Source organism: Leiobunum rupestre, chromosome 3, assembly GCF_980474605.1.
Source record: "Leiobunum rupestre chromosome 3, qqLeiRupe1.1.hap1, whole genome shotgun sequence".
Taxonomy (NCBI): domain Eukaryota; kingdom Metazoa; phylum Arthropoda; class Arachnida; order Opiliones; family Sclerosomatidae; genus Leiobunum; species Leiobunum rupestre.
In genome coordinates, this window is record NC_143386.1 from 20,990,840 (window position 1) to 21,008,868 (window position 18,029).

General features: G+C 36.9%; 1 protein-coding gene across 1 annotated transcript in view; it reads left to right on the plus strand.

The window, feature by feature from the left end:
- Window positions 1-6,688: 6,688 nt before the first annotated feature.
- LOC149949789 (ubiquitin carboxyl-terminal hydrolase 9X-like) overlaps window positions 6,689-18,029 on the plus strand; it is a 61,974-nt gene continuing 50,633 nt past the window's right edge. Inside the window, exons 1-4 of the mRNA XM_090167917.1 lie at window positions 6,689-6,853; window positions 8,509-8,710; window positions 10,055-10,262; window positions 13,854-13,966. Coding sequence (XP_090024043.1) covers window positions 8,609-8,710; window positions 10,055-10,262; window positions 13,854-13,966 — 423 coding nt within the window. The 5' untranslated portion in view covers window positions 6,689-6,853; window positions 8,509-8,608. The remainder of the gene's footprint in view (window positions 6,854-8,508; window positions 8,711-10,054; window positions 10,263-13,853; window positions 13,967-18,029) is intronic.

Sequence of the window (18,029 nt, forward strand, 5' to 3'; positions counted from 1 at the left end):
ATGAAATAGAAGCTTCATATTGGCATTTTACATGATCTCTGAGATCGCTGGAAACCGATCGGCCAATCACGTTTTTACATGCACTTTTTCAATAGGCGTTTCAATAAATGACGCTCTCCTTTCCAATCCCCCTACACACATGCACGCGAGTCACTGAATAAAATGGTCACTTGTTTATGTAAGGATAAAGTTGATAGCGCGTGCTTTCATTTTCTTAAGGAGGTCCGCCCGGTGAAATTGTACGAACCCTTCTATATTGAAATATTAAGCAGTGCGCGCTTTAAAATATCACACTTTTAAAAGTATGACCTGGCTCTCTGTATTACTACTTCTAGGCAAATCGATGAACCGGTTTTATTTAAGCATCTATTCGAGAATGAAGTGCTTTAATTTTTTAAACATGTTCCTTTTCTCTATTGATCGGAGTGAGATCATTTACGCCAGCATCGGATTCCAAGTGAATCAGATAAGTCAAATGGAAAACGTTTTTCGAACATGTTCCATTTCTTTATCGATCGGGACAAGATCGATTACATCAGAGACGGATTCGTAGTGCATTTCGAGTAGTCAAATGGAAAACACAATTCGCGACCGAAACCAGTCTAGGTGGTGTAACGGTGCTAGATTCTCCGAGCTAGTGCCCATAGAAATAGAAATGAGACTAGAACGACGATCGGACGGAGGGAGGGGTACCAGTTAGAAGGCCCCATTAGAGTGGAATCACGCATATCCGCAGACGACTTTTGAATATAAATGTTCTTTAACGGAAACGTTCAGCTTTTATATACAGAAAATATTGAATGAGCAGACAGCATTCACACATTCGATTTAAAACTCAGTCGGTAGGCGGCGATACTTCTGAACAAAGTTTAGGCACTCCGTAGCTTTGGCCATGGTCCCCTTTTTGGTCGCGATTTTTTATCGATAGGGAAAAGCATGGGTGACGTGCCATGACGTCACACTGCCATTACTCTATATTGAACTAATGCGATGATGGCCCATCCTCAACTCAACTCAAAGTCAAACATGAAAAACACACGATTAGTATAAAATAATTCCTATAATATTACATACTTATGAAATGATCATTTTATTTCGTTCTAAAATCGGTTTTTACAGTGCAATTTTCCGTAGTTATGCTTATTATATAATTACTCATAAGTATGCCACTGTACCTTTATTCCATTCAAAAATCTTCACTAAAGGTTTGTTTCACCACGAACCAGTAAAAAGGTGGACTACGTTAGATTTTAATCTTTTTCTTCATCCTAGTAATGTTGGGAGTCACACTATTGGCTAGTTACACATTTATTTAAGCCAATGGAAAACCTCTAAAGTGAGACGGAATTTTTTGCGTCGGAATTTTAATCAGTCCAATGTAGCTTTATTGAAATTTATAAACTCGCTCGGTTTTGTGCTGATGAAGTTAAAGGGCAACGCAAGTGAGCTGGCAAAATGTGTGTAAAGTCAGTAAAGTGCGAAATTTTCGGTTGATTCTGCCCGCCTCTGTCAAGGCCGAGTGAGGGGTTGGGGGTTGAAAAGCATGGTGCTTTTTCTTTTTTTTTTTTGCCAGCTCACTTGCGTTGCCCTTTAAATTATGAGTAATTTAGAAAAATAAAAGGTTGGGGAAAATGACCAATAAGTGATCGCTTTCCGAAAATGGAACAAGTCGGCTAAGTGGAATATTCCACCAGCGTTATTAAAACCCATATCAAGCCTAGAAGAGTTAGGCGGCTTTAGGCCTAGGTTCAAAACAATCCGCAAAGACTCCACACTTGCAGATGCGCCAGAAAAGCTCAACTTTAATTTCAACTATTTTTTCCAATAAACCTGCTTCTTTTAATTGACAATGCAAATTTATTTTAGAACGTGAGTCTCCAAGAACTTCATTAATTTGCAAATTAATTACATTAACAGAACCTGACACTATATTGTAGTTCATTTTAGCTCCTAAGCCTTGGTTGTTCAAACCGGTTTGTTTACTAAAATAATGGCCGTCGGTTTATCAGACGTAGAGCTAATTGGGCGACGGCATTATCGGCATTTGAGATTCGATGACGTCAAATATGACATCAAATATTACGTAGGGTACGAATGACGCAATATTTGTGACAAACCGTTAGTGAAGAAATAGAGCTAGTGGCATACTTATGAGTAATTATGTTACATATGCTTATAGAATAAAGACGCGAGAACCGCAAACTTAAAAGTGTCGTAATTAAGCATGACGTGGTGCGCAGTGGCTCGCCACCTTCAAAATTAAGCCATTACCATGGTGAAAAATTATTTATGCACTTGTCAGATAACCCGATTCCACCCTAATGGTAGCCTTCTAGCTTGATCGTTTCCATTGGGATTGGTTGAAAGCTTATCATTGGTTTAGGGATGCTGTATTCTGGCAGATAAACTTTAGATGGCCCAGGTGTAATAGTTTACTTCGAGCCTCACGCTCAGTCATAATAGACCAACCTCTTTTACCTTGAACGGAAGCTTTTTCAGCAAAATGGGTGGAGTTCAGGGCAGTCTTTCCCACCTCAAACTCTTGGTATTCTCCAGGACCTTTGAGCCCCGAGACACAATACTCATTTCCATATGTTAGTGCCGGTACCGCAATTACGTTCCATAATAGTAACCCAACGGAGTACTTGTTATTCGCGACCAAAAACAATCACTTTAGTTTGCCATTGAAACTCCTTTAACCAGTGGGGAGATAATTTGCAAACTCAACGCAGGAGTTTTTCGATTTTTTACCTAGTGTCACAAGCTGGGATCGAGCCCGGCTCCTTTACAACAAGTATTTTTCCATTGGTAGTCTTAAGCCATTACCATGGTGAAAAATTATTTATGCGCTTGTCAGATAACCCGATTCCACCCTAATGGTAGCCTTCTAGCTTGATCGTTTCCATTGGGATTGGTTGAAAGCTTATCATTGGTTTAGGGATGCTGTATTCTGGCAGATAAACTTTAGATGGCCCAGGTGTAATAGTTTACTTCGAGCCTCGCGCTCAGTCATAATAGACCAACCTCTTTTACCTTGAACGGAAGCTTTTCAGCAAAACGGGTGGAGTTCAGGGCAGTCTTTCCCACCTCAAACTATTGGTATTCTCCAGGACCTTTGAGCCCCGAGACACAATACTCATTTCCATATGTTAGTGTCGGTACCGCAATTACGTTCCATAATAGTAACCCAACGGAGTACTTGTTATTCGCGACCAAAAACAATCACTTTAGTTTGCCATTGAAACTCCTTTAACCAGTGGGGAGAGAATTTGCAAACTCAACGCAGGAGTTTTTCGAGTTTTTACCTAGTGTCACAAGCTGGGATCGAGCCCGGCTCCTTTACAACAAGTAATTTTCCACTGGTAGTCTTAAGCCATTACCATGGTGAAAAATTATTTATGCGCTTGTCAGATAACCCGATTCCACCCTAATGGTAGCCTTCTAGCTTGATCGTTTCCATTGGGATTGGTTGAAAGCTTATCATTGGTTTAGGGATGCTGTATTCTGGCAGATAAACTTTAGATGGCCCAGGTGTAATAGTTTACTTCGAGCCTCGCGCTCAGTCATAATAGACCAACCTCTTTTACCTTGAACGGAAGCTTTTTCAGCAAAACGGGTGGAGTTGAGGGTAGTCTTTCCCACCTCAAACTCTTGGTATTCTCCAGGACCTTTGAGCCCCGAGACACAATACTCATTTCCATATGTTAGTGCCGGTACCGCAATTACGTTCCATAACAGTAACCCAACGGAGTACTTGTTATTCGCGACCAAAAACAATCACTTTAGTTTGCCATTGAAACTCCTTTAACCAGTGGGGAGATAATTTGCAAACTCAACGCAGGAGTTTTTTGAGTTTTTACCTAGTGTCACAAGCTGGGATCGAGCCCGGCTCTTTTACAACAAGTATTTTTCCATTGGTAGTCTTAAAGGGCAACGCAAGTGAGCTGGCAAAATGTGTGTAAAGTCAGTAAAGTGCGAAATTTACGGTTGACTCTGCCCGCCTCGGTCAAGGCTGAGTGAGGGGTTGGGGGGATGAAAAGCATGGTGCTTTTTCTTTTTTTGCCAGCTCACTTGCGTTGCCCTTTAAAAACCAGTATTTATTCCATTGGTAGTCTTAATAACAAGTATTTATTCCATTGGTAGTCTTAATAACAAGTATTTATTCCATTGGTAGTCTTAATAACAAGTATTTATTCCATTCCTAGTCTTAATAACAAGTATTTATTCCATTCCTAGTCTTAAAACAAGTATTTATTCCTTTGGTAGTCTTAAAAACAAGTATTATTTATTCCATTGGTAGTTTTAACAACAAGTATTTATTCCATTGGTAGTTTTAACAACAAGTATTTATTCCATTGGTAGTTTTAACAACAAGTATTTATTCCATTGGTAGTTTTAACAACAAGTATTTATTCCATTGGTAGTTTTAACAACAAGTATTTATTCCATTGGTAGTTTTACCAAACAAGTATTTATTCCATTGGTAGTTTTAACAACAAGTATTTATTCCATTGGTAGTTTTACCAAACAAGTATTTATTCCATTGGTAGTTTTAACAACAAGTATTTATTCCATTGGTAGTTTTAACAACAAGTATTTATTCCATTGGTAGTTTTAACAACAAGTATTTATTCCATTGGTAGTTTTAACAACAAGTATTTATTCCATTGGTAGTTTTACCAAACAAGTATTTATTCCATTGGTAGTTTTAACAACAAGTATTTATTCCATTGGTAGTTTTACCAAACAAGTATTTATTCCATTGGTAGTTTTAACAACAAGTATTTATTCCATTGGTAGTTTTAACAACAAGTATTTATTCCATTGGTAGTTTTAACAACAAGTATTTATTCCATTGGTAGTTTTAACAACAAGTATTTATTCCATTGGTAGTTTTAACAACAAGTATTTATTCCATTGGTAGTTTTACCAAACAAGTTTTTATTCCATTGGTAGTTTTAACAACAAGTATTTATTCCGTTGGTAGTTTTAACAACAAGTATTTATTCCATTGGTATTTTTAACAACAAGTATTTATTCCATTGGTAGTTTTAACAAAAAGTATTTATTCCATTGGTAGTTTTAACAACAAGTATTTATTCCATTGGTAGTTTTAACAACAAGTATTTATTCCATTGGTAGTTTTAACAACAAGTATTTATTCCATTGGTAGTTTTAACAACAAGTATTTATTCCATTGGTAGTTTTAACAACAAGTATTTATTCCATTGGTAGTTTTACCAAACAAGTATTTATTCCATTGGTAGTTTTAACAACAAGTATTTATTCCATTGGTAGTTTTACCAAACAAGTATTTATTCCATTGGTAGTTTTAACAACAAGTATTTATTCCATTGGTATTTTTAACAACAAGTATTTATTCCATTGGTAGTTTTAACAACAAGTATTTATTCCATTGGTAGTTTTAACAACAAGTATTTATTCCATTGGTAGTTTTAACAACAAGTATTTATTCCATTGGTAGTTTTAACAACAAGTATTTATTCCATTGGTAGTTTTAACAACAAGTATTTATTCCATTGGTAGTTTTAACAACAAGTATTTATTCCATTGGTAGTTTTATCAACAAGTATTTATTCCATTGGTAGTTTTAACAACAAGTATTTATTCTATTGGTAGTTTCCAGCGCTCGAGATCCGATCGCCCCTATTGACTTTTCATGTTCCATTTGCAAGCTCCTCTGATCTGCATCGATCAATAAATGTGTCTTCCATTCGAGCGCTCTGAGATCGCTCGAAACCGATCTTCCGATATCGACGATCAACGTATCGTTGCTCTCGAAGCATGTTTTTTGCGTGTTCCCTTTCAACTCGGGAATAAAGAGTTCAGATTTTCGAAACGTACCATTTCTCTGTCGATCGCTCGGAGTGAGATCCATTTCATGAGCGATGGATTCGGAGCGATTCTCGAGGAGTCAAATGCAAACGCTGTAACTCTAATAGCGCTATTCATTTGATTGTTCGAGATTCATTCCAAATCTATCTCTGACGTCATAGATCTCACCCCGATCGACTAGAGTAAAACTGCAAATGGAACATTCCATGAACATATTCCCACGATTTGTGGTTTTTCGCCTGCTAGTAATTTGAATTTTTGCGTCTTGGTCAGCCATTTTGCCAAAAAATCTAAAAGGAACACGCAAAAATTTGCTCAGATGTCGATCTCGATCCATTGATCTGTCGGTTTTGGGCGAACTCGGAGCACCCGAGAGCAGGAAATGGAACACGCTATTCTTGATCGGAGCAGATCCGAGCACGCAAATGGAACATTATAAGGTGATCGGTGATCAGAGCGATCTAGAGCGCTCGATAGAAGTCAAATGGAAAATGCTATAATGTAAAGGGCTATGAAATATTGATAGGTGCAATCTTGAACATCAGTTTACATGACTTTGCATGCTCTAGGTTTTTGACGTCCAATTGCATAATTTGCAACTTCCGGCAAATTAGGTAGTGAGAGACACCTAGGACGGTCGTCTGCTCAAAATTGAACAATAAAGTGAACAAATAATTAAAATATTTGTAAGGTATTTAAAATAGATTTCTTGATGCATATCGTTGAAAAAATTCCTTTTAAATAGTTGGAAATAATATAAATTTGAGATTTGCATGTAGGCTGTAACAATTATTAAATTGTTTTTTATTACCTCCCCATTCTACGGGTCTGACATAATTTAATTCTAATCAAGTCGACCATTCTGTCGGCTTATGCATTGCTTCTCGAGCTAAGCCTTGAAGCTTCCTACGATCCATAATAATAATTAGTGGACCCGAATCGGGTGTAGTAATATTCGCATTAGTTACTGATAGGTCCTTGTTTTAAAAAATAACTGGTAAGATATATCTTTTAACAGTACAATCTAGTTTTTTCCAGGTTAGGTTTTAGAATCTTCTATATTAGAAATTGAAGAAAATGTCACTGTGTTAAGCCTTGCAACTACAACAAAAATAATCTTTCATTAAATTTTCGTGACCATTCATGATATTAGTCATAAATTAAGTGTTCAGTCATGGTTTTATTAATGCTAATTATCAAAACTAATCAATTAATATACACGGTTCTGAATAGGTCCACGTCCTTTATTTTATTACGTATTACTACAATAATACTACATAAAAATTATCTTTTAGGCACTCAAAGCCTTCATGGTTTTTCATTCAAGCAATACTTATTTGTTGCTGGTTTTAGTTACATTTTAATGCAAATCTGTGGGTAATGATTCGTAATCCCTTTAAATTTATATTATATTTATTAAATAAGTAACCAACCTTTATATCATTGCTTATACATAAAGGTAATTTTGAATTTTACGTCATCGTTATGCAAGACTTGGGAAGATGATTTTAATTAGCTTATACTAAATAGATAGCTAGTTGTATTCTTTGCTGTTAATTTTCATAACCATTTTGATTTAATTACACCAATTCTTTTTTTCTATAAAATCCTAGAATTTCTGCAATTACCTATTTCATTAAGAGTCCGTTGGAAATTTCAATTAAAGTTGTGCCTACCAATTTTTAATGTGTGACATTTGTTCAAATATCCTGTGAAGTCTTACTTGATATTCCCAACGGATACATGTTGTGATATAATATTATAATTATTCTTAATACCTTGAATGGTATGAATTTTAATACAGTTAGTGTTCAGATATTGATATAATTAACCATCAGTGAAAATCTTGATTTACCGTTTATTTTTATGGCACCTGTTTACATTATCTTAATCTGTATAAGTAATGTCAACTGCATATTAATTATAGCTGATACTTTAACAATTAATATAGACATTTACAAAAGCAACGTAAGTGGTAATACACAGGCTGGCCGGAAAATGTTGAAAGGATATATTTCTTGCTTTCACTTTTACCACTTCTACCTCTGCGCTGTTGAATTTTCTGTTTTTTACATCTGTGATTATGGATAAATGTCATTCCCACAGCTGACAGCAAACATAAACCCCTTTTTTTAAGACTGCCCCTAATCCTTCGAAATGGGTGAAACCAATATGCTATGAAAAATCACTCCCTTTCCAGAAAGTTTCTTCCAACAATGACTTTTCAAGTCCGCATTATGCCAACCACTTGCTGTTGCTCTTTAAAACCTCAAAAGTTATATTAATTAGTTCGTTTAAAAAATTTTAAAAATGTGCTTTTTTTTTATTTAAAAATCTATTCCTATTTTCTATCAAATCTTTTACTCCCAGAACCTAAGTTTTGCCTTCAGTAATAATAATGATTTGTAATTTTTAAATAAGCTGATGTCTTTACTAAATGCAGAATTTACACAATCTTCTTAAAATAAATGAACATATGGACGCTTATTATTAACCCCCTTTCACTAATATCTTTTATTATTTTGAAAATTTAAATTTGGTGGTTTTGGGAGCAGTGACTTGTATAATAGAATTGGTATTTTATTATTATAAAAATGCATGGTGTAGGGGTTTCTTTACATAAACGTATTTATGATTAGTTTTATTTTCTAGATGGTTTTTCCAGATGGATTATTTCATTTTGGCTCATTTACACCTTTCAACTGAAACCATTTCTGTCTTTGTGAATATTGTAAATAATATCTAACAGATCATGCAAGGAGTGATAGTAATGCAAAACGATGAATCTCCTCAAGATAATGTTACTCAAGCTCAGCCACCACCCTCTACCAACGCTGCACCAAGTCCAAACATGGTTAGCCAATTTGTTTTGCAGTGGCTTAAGTATATTGACACATCTTAGCTATAACAAGAACTAGGGTGGGAATATTGAATTTTTCTTTAAATTAAGGCTAGTTTCATTAAAGATAATCCACTTTGATAGTGAGTGTTGACGTAAGAAAATTTGATTAGTTCTAATGTAGATTTTTGTTTCGAAACTCACCACTGCTAAATCTTGGTACTTCAGATAAATGGGTTTATGGCATAGCTGGAGTGAACCTCTAATGGCGTTTTCCATTCAGCTGCTTCGCGCATTAGGACAAAAGTAGCAGCTTCAAGATGGATTCATGTCTTCCATTGAGCCTGTTGCTCCCGCGCGGATTGATCAGCAGATCGCCAATAGAATACGAACTTAATGCACTTTAGCTTGACATTCGGAAGATAGCAGATGATACGCCATTCTGTTAAAAATGAGGAGCTAGTAACTCAGCGTAATTGGTGTACAAGCCCGTACCTTTGACTGTACTAATGAGATTACATGTAATCTTTAGAGTCTGTACCTCTATCAGTTTTGAGTACGCGTAATCGGTTAGCCCTTCGTTTAAATTTTTTTATTTTGTATAAAGCGGCTTTACCTTGCACTCTTGCCGCCTTGTAGTTAAAACTGTGAGGTCATTGACAAATCTGGATCAATCTTCGTGCACTCCCAATGGAAAATGCTTTTATTGTTTTATAAATTTTGACTAACTCTTATGGATTTTTCTCTCTTTGTCCCCGACCCCAACCAAAATCTAATTGCATAAGATTTCCAGATGTTATACTGAATGTAATTGTACCATTCCTGTACTTCCATATAACGTGAGGGTGTATTGTTAAATTTGAGGGAATGTGGGTTACCCATTTGGAGGAATGGGCAAACAAGCTAGACCCTTCGTGAGAAGGAATGAATATTTAACCGTTAAAGTTGGAATCTGATTGTAGAGAGTTATGGGAAACATAGGCTGATAGAAGCAGCAACGTGGAACCCTTAAGATTAAGCTAAAAATGTAGTTGGCACCTAAAACATAATTTACCTGATTATGTTGATAACACATACTCCACAAACGACCTTGGTGCTGTGTGTAACCTCCAGGTAAATAAGGCTAGGAATAGCTTTCACTAGCTAATTTTTAATTGAGATCAATGCCTCTAAATAATGAAAAATTATTACAAATAAACTAAGAAAAAGAAGTACCACATTATTTCAATTATCAAAAACTGTTTTCTCTTACCTTCGTTTTAGCTTATATGTAGGTGAAAGTCATCTCTGTTGGTTAGGGTAGCTAGAGCATGTATGTTCAAAATTATGTTTTTTAAATAAACGTTTTTTCTAATACAGGCTGTTGAGGAGAGTGAAACGTTGATTGATACTCCTCATGTTGATGAAGCCCCTAGTGATGCAGCTGAAAGTCAAGAATCACCTTTTCCTCATACGGAATTGGCACGTTTAGATGAAATGATAAACAGACCACGATGGGTTGTTCCGGTTTTGCCTAAGGGTGAATTAGAGGTACTTTTGGATGCAACTTTAGATCTTTGTAGAAAAGGTACGATATTTATTTTTACAATTCTTCTTTAAAGAATCTTCTTGTATTGAATTATAAGCCTAAATGGTTGATGCTTAACAAATGTCAATCTTGACCTTGAAAGTGTTGATTTTCACCTTCACAATATTTTCACATGACCTAAAATAATGACGTTCCAACAAGCAGCAGGGATATGGTACTGAAAATTAAATGTCTTTAATTTTGGACATAATAATTGAGTTGGAAATTTGGAAAAGAGCTGCCTTCAAGGTTTTAAAATTTGTTGATTGTAATAATTGCTCTAGTTTTAACCAGACGTAGGTTTCTTTGTTTAAAATTACTTTCCCCTTTGAAATGTTAAGGTAATATTCTGAACAAGAATAATAATGTATTTATTTCTACTTATGGATTATTATTATGTCGAGACAATTTTTATCATTGCTCCCAATCACCCTTATGTTTGGAAAGTAAGCTCCTTAATGTTTTCTCATAAAAAAATCAAATAAACCCGGTACCTCATTGTTTTCCTAAAACTTACGTATTGAAGCACACTTCGATGACTTTTCCATCTCCTCCCCTCTTGTGTCGGGTAAGTTTCCACCATAATGCCCACCAATCTTCTCTACATCTTCATCTTCATAAATACGGTCATGGCCAGAGGTAAAACATCCTCAATATCCTGCACCTTAGTTTAGTTTCAATCGGGAAAGAGGGCATTTCCCAACAGAAATGCCAAGATAAGAGTAATTAATTAGTGATTGTCACAATTGACTTTAATATTAGGAGGTTTCTTATCGCCTGTTCTCAGACTAAAAGTATACTCTTAAAACATTTTATACGCCTGTTCCAGGGATGATAATTACTCTTGCCCATAAACTATTCGTTTGTTCCGGAGTATTAGAGCTACTCTTTTTACTCCTTCTGGAAAGGTGGACAATTTTCAAGGTTAGCACCCCCTCCTATATATTTGTTTCGATTATATTATAGCATTTTTTGCGAGGAATCTATTGCGGTTAAAATTATTTTTTGTAAATTAATAAATAAATAAATGCTTTATTTAGGATATCCCTTTAAGTCGAAAGACTTGTTTACAGAGGGGTCCAGAAATTAATTTAAATAAATAAAAAGGAAAAAGAACATAAAACATCAGAACTAGATTAAGATTAAATTTAACTTTCATTTAAGTATTGGATAATTTTATTTTTAAAAATAGAAATAGAGTCTATTTCTTTTAGAGTCCCGGGTAATTTATTCCATGCATGAATACCATTAGAGTACTTCTTTCACTGAAATTGAGCTTTGAAGATTCTACTTTAAAATAAGTTTTGTTGCTCTGGTACCTATGAGGGTAGAGGGAGATTTAAACCAGTCCAGAACGTATTGGGGAGCATTGCGTTTTTAATTCTGAACATAAATATTAATAGGCTCAGATTATATGTAAACTTAAAGGTTTGGATATCAGCATCTTTCCTTGCTGCCGTAGCTGATGATCTTTTGTTCAGTTTCCTTATAAGCTTTGCACCTTTATTATTGATAATCTCAAGTTTATCCAAGTTACCTTTAGGGGCGTTTTAGTACAGGCCACTACCGTAGTCAAAGATAGGCTCGACCAATGCGTTATAGAGTATTTTCAAGGTTTTTGTGTCCAAAGAAGGTTGTAAAGTTCTCAACATCCAAATACGAGAATTTGCTTTCTTCAGCACTTGGTCAACATGCTCAGTCCATTTTCAATTTCCCAGTATCCACATTCCCAGATACTTAAATTTGGTTAATCATTTTACTCTACCACTAAGTAGTTCTTGGATGAGAGCAGCTTGCTGGGAAGCCTTACGTGAGGGACTGAATATCATGAATTTCGTTTTGTCTTCATTCAAAATTAGACCTTTTTGTTGTATTTTGTTGGATATTGCAATAAGGTTCTTATCAGCCCTGGCAAGGGCTTCGCTGATTTCTTTCCCTAGTAGTGCTAGGGCATTGTCGTCGGCGTACTCATTAGCAATTGACTTTTCTAAGACAGTATGAATGTCACTAGTATATATATTGAACATTAACGGGAGATAGTTACAAATTGTCCAAAGACTATACATAACAATCATGGGTGCGTATATAAACCCCACCTACTGACATAGTATCTAGTGAAATTCTCCAACTGACTGTAAAAAGTACTTAGCAAATTGGCATAAAAATGTGATTTAATGAACATACAAAAAATTACATATTATCAAAAAGATGGCAGCTAAATATAAGTGATATTTTATTTTAAAAATATAGAAGATTTACATTTTGTATAAAAAACTATTTAAAAGTTCAGTAACTCTAAAAAGAGCCACGAGCGAACAGATTTAAGTGTTATCGCATTTCTTTGCAGCTTTTACAACCTTACGGCACCGCCACATAACCATCTATGAGAGACATAGCATTGCCAAATTTATGACATTGCACGCTTCTCGCTATTATGCCCAATTTTGAGCAACACAAATTATCAATTTCAAAGGAATTAATATAATCGTCCTCTTTTGCATATTCGCCTGCGTCAGACTGATGACGCCATGTCGATTTTAAACCGAATCAAATTTTGGCCAAAATAAGTAATCCCCTAAAAACACTAACAATTTCATTTTTAAATAATTCTTAGTAATTTTCATAATTTCAGCATTATTTTCGCTTAAAAAAAATGACGAGAGCGAGCCCACAAAATGATTCTCTTATCTCTGCTGATCTGCGCGCGACTAATTATATATAATTTTAAATTAACTATATCTCCTTAAGTATTAATTTCCTAAAAATAATTTGAACTGTAATAGGTTCCTTGCAAAAAATGCTATAATATAGCACAATCAAAACAAATATATAGAAGGGGCACGCTATTCTGTAAAATAGCCCGGTGGTGTTAAGGAGTAAATTGGATTTGGTCGTCTGCTAGCCAGAATTTATTTGCTAAAAAGGCCACAGGCAGCCATTTTGGAAAAACGTTTTCACTCAGACTCAAAACTATTAGCAACCAAAGAATTGGAGTAAAATTATGTCATAGCCTTACCCTTCTTACCCCACTCCAAAATCCCGGAACAAGCAAATGGAAATGGCCTATTATCTAGTTATATTCATAGGCAATATTCAAATGGATGCTACCCGCATATAGGCCATAACTTAAGGTGCGGTGTGATTTCATTGCTGCCAAGTCCATATTCATGAGAAATTCAAATTCATCTTTGAGGTAAAGTGAGTTGAAGGCTAGAGAGGGGGGAAACATCACCTGTGTTCTTCAATCGCGTCTGAAGACTTTAAGAGACCAATGAGTTAGGGTGCTGATTTGATTTTTATTTTGGGATCAAGGACTTACTCTTGGGAGCATGAGATCGATTTAGAACAATCCATAAAATTGTCTCAACATATTCCTTTTCAGCACTCCCAAATCTTTAAATTTATAATTGCGAGATAGACATGAACTTTATCGGATTGACAACAAAAGATAATCAATATATCGTGTCATGCAGATAATTACCAATTTTAACTCTCTTAACAAAATATCCTTCATTTTAAAGGAACAGGATATACTCCTTTTTCGGATATTTACAAAACAAATGGCGTGAAATAGGTTTTTTATATTTATAGGAATTGATACGAAGTGCGAAGCTTGCCAAAGATTTATGAAGGAAGGATTAACCATTTCATTCACAAAGGTTTTAACAGATGAAGCTGTCAATGGGTGGAAATTTGAAATCCATGTAAGTGCCATGGTTTTCTTTTGCATATAGTAGTGCACTGTTTGTTGAATGTTTTAAACTAATGTTTTTTTAACCCCAATTAGCTTATATATGTATATATAAATAGTGGAGGTATTACTCATATGCTACCTATGATATTAGAAATTATCTTTAAAATATAAAAGTTTTGTTGTTAAATTTATTTCTCTTTTCCCAAATAGCAAATTTTATTTAAACATATCTCTTAATGTGTGAAGCGTTAAAGTTATTGGTATTATATGTAACATAATTACACAAAAGTATGTCATAAACGTCTTGTTTAATGAAACTTTGTTCATGGGACTTAAATTTAGTCACGTCCCACTCTGTGATGAAAACCTGTCATCAACTATGTAGATGGAAAATTGAAGTTTGTAAGGAGAATTTGAATTCCTGGTCTCTTGCATTGAGAATCTATAGTCTAACTCGTGCCTCGCGAATGCTATATTTGGTTGCCATGGTAACCTGTTATTGATTCCTATAAGTTCCACCACATGTCAAGCAACTATATATGACAAGTGTTGTCTGCTGGATTTGGTATTTTTTTTGTTATGTTATTGACAGAATGAATAAAAGAGCCTGATGCTGCGTGATGCACTAATGTAATAAGTAATAAAGATATAGGCAACAAAGGTTGAGTCTCCTGTTCTGATGTATCACAATTCATGAAGCCAAGGCTTAGAAAATTACATTCCAGATAAACATGGCATTCATGGATGAAGATGTATTAATATTTAAGAAATTAGATGGGACCAAATATGCAGATTGGAAGATAGACGCCAAGATGGCATTGACTGCCAAGGTACTAGATGGATTTATTAGTTCATCATTAGTGGATTCAACTACTACTCCATGGTTGACAATACATAATGAGAAGAAATCTCGGAAGAGTTTTGTTTGTCCCATTTCTCATTTGGCTGGCAAAAAAATACACATTTCGCTGACTGTCCATTTGGCTGACTGTTCGTTCGGCCGACTGAAATAAAGTTTAACTTTTTTTAAAAAGTTTTCAACCTTTTTTAGAAATAAGTTTTCCTGTTCGTTTTTATTCTTCCGAGCTCGACGGTGGTGACGCGTTTTCGAATTCTTGGTTTTACCGGTTAAGTTGGGTTAATATTGAGTTGAATGATACTCGGTGCATTTGGCTAGGTACTGTCCTCTAGCTTGTGTTTTAGAAGGCCCCGGTTGGCTATAAAGAATTTGGCTCTGGGGCGCTGGTCAGTCAGGCGCCAATAAATTTTCCGTTCTATAAGTCAAACTAACACAGTCGGACGATTGAACAGTCGGACGATTGAACAGTCGGACGATTGAACAGTCGGACGATTGAACAGTCGGACGATTGAACAGTCGGACGATTGAACAGTCGGACGATTGAACAGTCGGACGATTGAACAGTCGGACGATTGAACAGTCGGACGATTGAACAGTCGGACGATTGAACAGTCGGACGATTGAACAGTCGGACGATTGAACAGTCGGACGATTGAACAGTCGGACGATTGAACAGTCGGACGATTGAACAGTCGGACGATTGAACAGTCGGACGATTGAACAGTCGGACGATTGAACAGTCGGTCGAATGAACAGTCGGTCGAATGAACAGTCGGTCGAATGAACAGTCGGTCGAATGAACAGTCGGTCGAATGAACAGTCGGTCGAATGAACAGTCGGTCGAATGATTAGCTCATTTGGCAGACTGAAAAGTCTGATAAAATGGGCATTTGGACATATGAGCAGTCTGCCAAATGCACCACACTCAAAAGCTCATAACTTCTCATTTGACTGCTCTAGATTGCTCTGATCAAAATTTTATATTCCATTTGCTTGCTCGGATCTGCTCTGATCAAGTTTTGTATTGTGAATCGGTGAAATAATAATAATTTATTAGTCCTAAGTTAAATAAAGTTTCAAGTTATTATTGAGCAATTATTAACAGCAATGGAAGCTAAAATGCAAACTTTGGAGGATCGCAATGTCATGGATACTGTACCAAAGCCAATGAATACCAAAATAGTAGGACGCCGTTGGGTATATGCTGTCAAAAAGGACAACACAGATAGAATAATACGCAATAGAGCTAGGCTAGTGGCCCAAGGTTGCAATCAGACCATGGGGCAAGATTATGATGAATCTTTTTCACCAGTCGTGAACTTTACATTGATAAGATTTTTCATTGCAATGTTTGTCATACACTTTGGCAGGGTTCATTCACTCATTGATGTCAAGAACGCAGATCTGTATAGTGAATTAGATAGAACAGTGTTACTGACAAATCCCAGGTTTCGAAACACAAGATCCAGCAAGATATTGCCTCAAATTAAAAAAGGCTTTATATGGCTTACCATCGAGTGGTCGATTATGGTTTGCCGAATTGGATCGCACATTCGTGGACCTCGGCTATGAGAAAGTACGGGGTACTAATTGCCTGTATTGTATACCCGGACAAGCACTTATACTAGTCTATGTCGATGATATATTGATTCTTGCTAAAGACACTCTTATTTTGGACGGTATCAAGAATGATACAGCTCAGATATATGAGACAAAAGACATGGGATCTAAGTGCCGTTCCTGTCAGTTAGCGAGGATGTAGCCATTGGACGCACTGTACAATTATCCCACTACCGAGTTATGCAAAACTAGAACTGCGACTAACCCCGCTCGGGCAAAGTGCGCCTGTTAATATTACCGTAGAGCAGTGCTGCCAACACTCCGGGGCAACGATTAATGTAGGAAACGTCTACATCCCCCCACTCCAAAAGACACGGTTTATTAACAGAAACGTGAAAGGTGTCACGCACGAAGGTAGTGAGGGAATGGGTTCGAGTCGGTATTGTACATAAGTAAACCCATACGCGCCAAACTTCCCGGATCAAAAGTAACTAGTGGTGGTGACATGTCCTCTTTCTTTACGAAGAGGTATGGTAACACGAAATCGGACTGCGACCAGAACACCTTAATGTCCAACAATACGTCCACGAAACGAACGTTCGCCCAATCACTGTAGTAATCCAGCTCAGCGTCATCCAACAAATTATAACGGGCGTGCAGACACATGACACCAGCCGAAGTAATCCGGGGAACAGGAGAAAACCCCAGATCAACTGGAATTTCAATTCTATTGTCGGTTAGCCTAGTACGCAAGAAACTCAAGCCAGGGCCCCTAGGAAAGGCATTCTGGAATGAAAGAAAAAGTATTAATTACAAGAAACGATTGGGTTCACCGGCTGAACGGACGAACTCATGAGGTTCCCAGTAAATAGGTTTTTTAACAAACGTAAAATTGTCCAACGCTAAATTATGGGTAGGCAGACATAAACTACTCATAGTCTCCAGTTCCAATGCAACGTCATTCAACGACCTTAATTTGACTACCCTGCCGACCCAGTTGGACCGAGGAGAAATATAGTAAATGTCTGTGATACCTGTGACGGACGGTTTAGCCCGATGCACCACAGCTCTATACCAGCCATGCACAAAAGGTTTAAGGAGGGGGTCGGTGTCAACCAGAACCTCCGCACAACCATCAATACCCGGCGAAGTCATACCCACGACGGTGGCCCTAAATGGGTTAGAGTGTGCAATAACTGGTGGCTTTACCGGAGAGTCGGGGTCCGGCTCTTGTAACCCATAAGGGCGGTGGCGCACTGGGAGATGTTAGCTCTGATCAAATGGTCCTATCTCCACCTCCGACTTCGGTCAGGTTTGGGCTGGATACTGAACTTCGGTTCAGGCTAACGGAGAGGGTCCGGGCAAACTGGTCGCCTCAGCGGATTGGGTTGCCAGCTGTGCCGGGTTATGCGGGCTGCTGTGTGCCCGTCGTTCCCCTTTAGGAGCTCTCTCCAAAGGGTTTGACTCCTTACCTACGTAGGTAGGGTGTTGGCTGGCGTTGCTACAGCATCCACTCTTAATCCCACTGCTGTGTGCGAAGTGGGGATAGGTCCACCCATTGCTGCACCTTCTGCTGGGTTGAGTGGCTTGCGTCAAAGGTGCGACCATCAGTAGTAGGGTACTACTACCCATGCTGGATTTGTCACCTGTCCGG